General features: G+C 20.6%; 4 protein-coding genes across 12 annotated transcripts in view; 2 read left to right on the top strand and 2 right to left on the bottom strand.

Moving 5' to 3' along the window:
• The window catches only part of LOC102679999 (protein SYS1 homolog), a 1,514-nt gene extending 551 nt beyond the window's left edge, over window positions 1-963 (top strand). The window contains exon 2 of the mRNA XM_006616803.2: window positions 295-963. Coding sequence (XP_006616866.1) covers window positions 383-865 — 483 coding nt within the window. The 5' untranslated portion in view covers window positions 295-382 and the 3' untranslated portion in view covers window positions 866-963. The remainder of the gene's footprint in view (window positions 1-294) is intronic.
• On the bottom strand, window positions 957-1,820 carry LOC102680126 (NADH dehydrogenase [ubiquinone] iron-sulfur protein 6, mitochondrial). Its single transcript, XM_006616804.2, has 3 exons — window positions 1,460-1,820; window positions 1,185-1,361; window positions 957-1,115 (listed from the first exon to the last, which is right to left on the bottom strand). Exons 1-3 carry the CDS (start codon window positions 1,592-1,594, stop codon window positions 1,053-1,055), a joined length of 375 nt encoding a protein of 124 aa, XP_006616867.1. The 5' UTR covers window positions 1,595-1,820; the 3' UTR covers window positions 957-1,052.
• A 426-nt stretch (window positions 1,821-2,246) lies between these two features.
• LOC102679864 (60S acidic ribosomal protein P1) lies at window positions 2,247-3,724 on the bottom strand. The gene is made up of 4 exons (XM_006616802.1): window positions 3,452-3,724; window positions 3,021-3,168; window positions 2,543-2,644; window positions 2,247-2,350 (listed from the first exon to the last, which is right to left on the bottom strand). Exons 1-4 carry the CDS (start codon window positions 3,521-3,523, stop codon window positions 2,337-2,339), a joined length of 336 nt encoding a protein of 111 aa, XP_006616865.1. The 5' UTR covers window positions 3,524-3,724; the 3' UTR covers window positions 2,247-2,336.
• Window positions 3,725-4,126: 402 nt separating this feature from the next.
• Window positions 4,127-5,923, top strand: part of LOC102677932 (PHD finger protein 20) — a 9,966-nt gene continuing 8,169 nt past the window's right edge. For 4 of the 9 annotated variants that reach the window (XM_031510976.1, XM_006616785.2, XM_006616784.2 and 1 more), the window contains exon 1: window positions 4,128-4,688. In XM_031510976.1, coding sequence (XP_031366836.1) covers window positions 4,352-4,688 — 337 coding nt within the window. In that variant the 5' untranslated portion in view covers window positions 4,128-4,351. Of the gene's footprint in view, window positions 4,689-5,923 lie in introns of all 9 variants that reach the window. The other 5 variants (XM_006616787.2, XM_006616782.2, XM_006616786.2 and 2 more) reach the window with 3 other exon arrangements.

The raw sequence follows: 5,923 nt of genomic DNA, 5'->3' as shown, positions 1-5,923 counted from the left end.
TATATATATATATAAAACATATTTTAATTTAACATGTAACAAATCAATATAATTGTGCAATATGTTTATAAAATAATTAAATGAAATTATCTTATTAAACAAATTAAAGAAGAATTACAAGATAAAAAAAGTTCTATTCTACAATTTTAATATTAGATTAAGATTTTTATAATATATAATAAATTATATATTTTATAAATTATAAAATTATTAATATATATATAATTCTAATATACATATATTTTTTTACGTATTAAAAATTTCTCATTCTTATATTAATCACTTTTGTTTTAGATGAAAAGAAACTTCAATATGATAAAATACAAAATATATAACATAGAATTGTTTTATTAAACAAAATTAATATTTTAATAATTAAACAATGAATAATATTTCTGGACAATTTCGAAAAACAATATGGGATCCATTTCTTATTATATCTCAAATAATTGCTATTCAAACAGTGATGTATTTTTGTCTTGGATTATGGATTTGGATTGTTGCATCATATATAGGATCCACAAAATCATTAGATTATGTTTTCCATTATAAAGAAATCCATGTTAGAGATTTTGCTGGTCAATTTATTATAATTATTTTTATTTTAAATGCATTGATTGGAGCAATTGCATTATGGTGGCTAGTACAAAGAACAAAACAATGTATGGATTTTGCATGTACAGCACATTTAATACATTTATTATGCTGTTGGGCATATAATGCAAGTTTTCCATCAACTTTTAGTTGGTGGTGTTTAAATATTATATCTTTAAGTATAATGTGTGTTTGTGGTGAATTCCTCTGTATGAAAACTGAATTGCAAGCAATACCATTAAGTATGAACAGCCAAAAAACAGCTTTGTAAAAATTTATTACCAAAGTCAAATTTTGTTTAGAAAATTTATTATTGTTCCACAAATTAGAAAGTTTAAAATATATAAATAAAAGAGATTTTATCCTATATACATATTTCTATTTATTACCATAAATATACATAAAATAAATTAATAATTTACAATTTAACTATGTATATGTGTATATATTGTATTTATTTAATGATCTTCTTTATAAAAGCGTAAACCACAATATCCACAAGTATGATTACCAGGTTTATCCTAAAATATGTAAAAATAAAATTATGAAATATTCTTTAAATAGTATTATAATACTATAATAATTTATACCAGATTAATATAAACTTTTGGATGTCCTAGAGGTCCACCACCTCCATCACATGCCACAATTTTTTCTTTTGCTGATGTAGGAGAAACTTCTGCTATCAATTTTATGGCCCAATTATCATTAATCTCTTTTGGTCTATTTACAAATCGTATATTGCGATAATCATCTTCATCATATATCTATTAAAAAAATAAATAATATTTATTAAAATAAATAATATAGGTTACAAAAAATTACACAAATAAATATAAATATTTTTTTACAATTTTAATTTTACCTGACCAGTATGAGTAACTTTTTTAGCAGATTTTGAAGTTATATCGTGTACATTTCTCATTATTAATCCTATGGTATTAATTTTATATTTTCTATTGGAAGTTTTAAAAAATTCCATGATCTTCGTACTCGCCATTTTTTTTTGTTTTTTTTTAATTCTTCGAGATGTCGCGGCATGTAGATTTTCAATCAAAAAAAAATATAGTACATATACAGGATATCTTAAAAATTTGATAATGCAAATATTAATTGAAGATTCCTGAAGTAATTTTCCTTTAAAAAAATTTTTATTATAGTTTTGTTACGAATTATTAATAAAAAACATTAGCCAATCACGGAGCGTAGTACTAGACTAATCAAGTCATAGTTGAATACTATCGATTAAGCACAAACTTCAAACAATATGTATCGAAAAAAATCTTTAAATATAACAAATATTTTTTTATTAAAAAAAATTATATCAAATTACATCTCATTTAAAAATAATAAATAAACTAATTAATTGTTATTATAAATTTAAACTCAAAAATTTAAGTTTTATATAGTTTTTATTTACGATTTTTCATCTTAAAAAAATTTTACTATATAAAATAAATTTATATAATTTTTAAACATAAATATATGATTAAAAATTTGTAATTTTTTCATAAAAAAAGAATATTTATATTTATAATCATAATAATTTTTAATAAAACAAAATAATTTTAAATTTGTTATATTTAAAAAAATATATATTAAATAGGAAAATTATTTATTTTCTAATAAATGAAATTAATATCATTAAATGATTTAGTTTCAAAATATTTTATTTGTAGTACAATACAACTGTACAAAGATGATACATAGACCAATAAATTGATCCATTGTGATCCTTAAGCTTAATCAAATAAGCCTGTAAAAAAAAAAATTTATAAAGTCAAATTTTCTTGTTTATAATACAATATAATACATTATTATAATATTCTCATTTTTGTAATATCATCAGACATATCAATAGCTAATACATAATAATAATCATTGAATGTAAAAATTATAAAAATCTGTAAGAATATTAATACTATATTGTTTAAAATATATTACGTACCAAAGCCCATATCATCATCTGATTCTGGTTCAGGTTCTTCTTTTTTCTTTTCTTCTTTAGCAGGTGCACTTTCTGTACTTGCAGGTGCAGCTGCTGCTGGTGCTTTAAAAAATAAATAATTTTATTATATAAAAATTCAATATAATTATATGATCTATGTAAAACAATAATGAAATTATTATTTATCATTGTCGTATATAGAAATATTAATCACATTTTTAAATATGATTTTCAGAACTTTCTATTTCTTTTTCTATTTCCTCTTTTGCTGACCGCACTAAAATAAATGATTATAGAACGGTGGATGAAGAGGATATATTTCTTTTAATAATAAATGAATAAATAAATATATGTATTTAATTAAGTAATTTTATATATTATATAGTGAAAACTTAAAAAAAATAATAATAAATATATTTCATCTTAAAAAAAATTTTATATAACAAAAATATTTAAGTAATATTAAATGTTAATATACCTGCTGTTGGTGCTTTTCCAACTCCTGATCCAATATTTGTTATAAGTTCTTTTATATTAACTCCTTCTAAAGCTTTGGCAAATAATCCTGGCCAATAAGATTCCACATCAACATTAGCAGCTTTTAAAATTGTTTGAATTTTTTCTCCCTATAAAAATTGATATTTTTTGCTATTAGATATATTTTAATTATAATTATATTATATTAAAAATATATAAGTAACATATTACATATATATATATATTTTTAATTTTATTAATAATAAAATAAAAATAATATTTTAATTTTCATGAGTTCATCAAATGATTAACTTTAATAAGATAAATAAATTGGATTTCTAAAAACTAAAATTGAGGAATTTATAAATAATCAGTTTGACTTTTAAACATTTAATTTATATTAAAAAATCAAAATCCATGAGTGATACTTACGGTTACAGCAACATCGTCATCAACAAGAATTAGTGTTGAATAAACGCAAGCAAGTTCAGCTTTCTTATTCATGTTTGTCACTTGTATAAAATATATTGAAGCTGGATGGAATGATAAAACGGTGCAAGTCGCTGATATAGCCTTAGCTCAAGAAAAGAGAACAAGCACCCGACATTCGCTTGATCCAGCTAAAAGGAAAGAGAAACGAGTTCAAAGGAAGTCACGTGATATTTTAGGGACTACTTTCAATTAATTACTAAATAAAAATAACATAATCTTATTGGTTAATTTGATAACTAAACGAAATATTTTTTAACATAAAAAATTGTATTAAAATTATTTATTATTATTAATATGTAGCATTATTATTATATATACATATAAATATTATTATCATATGTATTATAATTATTGTGTATCTGTAATATCATATTCTCATGAGAATGCAATAAAAGTATTATAATAAGTATTTGAAATAATTTTTATATCTAATGCTAATATTCGAATGATTTTATTAGTAAAATTAACGATTCTATTAATATAATTATTAGATAAAATTTAATATTTTAAATAAATAATTTCAAGAATGATACATGAAATATTATTTTATATTATTGCGAATATTCATGAAAATTAGAAGAGGGCGCCACATATTGATAAATTTATTTAATAAGTAATGCTTATATACTCAACGTTCTTCGAAAAGTACAGATCGATTAGTGGATCATATACGCAATTGAGGTAGTTCAGTGTTTTTACGAACGTTAGTTGAAGTATTTTCACTTGGAAGGGTGCGTGTCAAAGTGGTAGACACACAACTGCTAATCTCGTGCTTACATTTTATTTTCACGAATATCTTAGGAAATGTACTTTTGCGGCACATTGCTATGTAGCACATAAATGAAGCGACGGCGTATAGCGCGGTCGCATATCAAAAGAATACTACCTATAGGAACAATGAGAATGGCGCGCAAATGTTGCGTGCGTAGCTGTGAGGCTGATGTGCAAGATGCGCGTGCTAAAGGGTTACCGCTTCATAAATTTCCGAAAGATATTACTTTAAGAAACAAATGGTTAACTAGTGGTGGATTTGACACGAATTTTAAACCTTCACCAGGTCAAGTTGTTTGTCACAGACATTTTAAACGAGCTGATTACGAAGCTGCTAAAGGACATAAATTACTTCTACGTAAAGGTAGTGTTCCGTCGGTTTTTGCAGATTATGACAATCATCCGGGTGTGTATTACTTAGTATTTGTTTTTATAACATTTATATTATTATATATATTATAATATGTTTTTATTATTATTGTATTTTTATTCAAAAGATAATCTTCAAAGATATATAAATAATGTTATATTTAAATATTTTTATGATATGATTTAGTTTTTTTCTTTAAATATAAATTTTAAAAAACATATAATATATATATCGAACAAAAAAATTAATGCTAAATTAATATATAATAATATAAAACTAATATATTGTGATCATTGAAATAAGTAAAAATTTTATACTTATAAATTTACAGATTATTTTTTCATAAAATTCTTTGTAATACAATTTATATGTACATTTTTCTATATTTTTTATGCATAAATCTATGTGTTAATTTATTGCTCTAGAATATATTACTTTAAGAATTAAAAAAAACTTTTATCATTTATAGATAATAATAATCAATATTATAATTTAATGATTTTTTCTATAATTTCATTTTTCTTTATTTATTATTAAAATATATATTGATTGGATATATTGATTGCTATATGAATAGAGTATTGTAGTTTTTTCCATATAATCCAATATGATATTTCAATATATCTTATAGATATAATTTATATTATATATAAATAAAAAAAATATATAAACATTCATTAAGACATTCATTACATCAAAAAGTTATAAAAATTCAAAGAAAATGATTTATTTATCAAATTTGCTTAGTCTTATGCTATTAGATTTTCACATGTAGAAAATATATTGAAATAAAATATATAAATTGATATAAAGAATTGATAATCAATGAGTTGATATAAAAATAATCTTTTTAGAATAAATTCAATCTTAAATTATTATTTAATTATTGACTATATCATATTAATAATTAACACAATTGTCTTATCTTAAATTATAATGTCATAATGATTATAAATCTGTTATTGTTCTCATTTTATTTCATATTTTTCTTATAATTTTTCAAAAAAATTTCAAACAACTTATATTTATGTAACATTTATTTCTCAATATAAAAAATATATTGATAAAATTGAAAAAATCTGGAATATTTTGTATTAATAATAATAAATATAATATAAATAATAATAGTAATAAATATAATATAAAAATAATATAATGAATATTATATAATAATAATAAAAAACGATATATATATATTATGTATATATAATATATGATAATAATTAAACAATAATTCTTCCATTATAAATAATTAATAATAAAATAAATTC

Source organism: Apis dorsata, unplaced genomic scaffold, assembly GCF_000469605.1.
Source record: "Apis dorsata unplaced genomic scaffold, Apis dorsata 1.3 scaffold_270, whole genome shotgun sequence".
Taxonomy (NCBI): domain Eukaryota; kingdom Metazoa; phylum Arthropoda; class Insecta; order Hymenoptera; family Apidae; genus Apis; species Apis dorsata.
Note: the sequence above shows the minus strand (reverse complement) of the source record. Positions and strands in the feature narration are given on the sequence as shown.

Bases quoted from the DNA above. Each gene is read 5' to 3' on its own strand.
- LOC102680126 (XM_006616804.2), bottom strand. From the start codon at position 1,594: ATGGCGAGTACGAAGATCATGGAATTTTTTAAAACTTCCAATAGAAAA. The intron at 1,362-1,459 runs GTAAAATTAAAA...TTTTTTTAATAG, and splicing joins AAGTTACTCATACTGGTCAG to ATATATGATGAAGATGATTA. The intron at 1,116-1,184 runs GTATAAATTATT...TACATATTTTAG, and splicing joins CAAAAGTTTATATTAATCTG to GATAAACCTGGTAATCATAC.
- LOC102679864 (XM_006616802.1), bottom strand. From the start codon at position 3,523: ATGAATAAGAAAGCTGAACTTGCTTGCGTTTATTCAACACTAATTCTT. The intron at 3,169-3,451 runs GTAAGTATCACT...CAATTTTTATAG, and splicing joins ATGACGATGTTGCTGTAACC to GGAGAAAAAATTCAAACAAT. The intron at 2,645-3,020 runs GTATATTAACAT...TATTTTTTAAAG, and splicing joins TGGAAAAGCACCAACAGCAG to CACCAGCAGCAGCTGCACCT.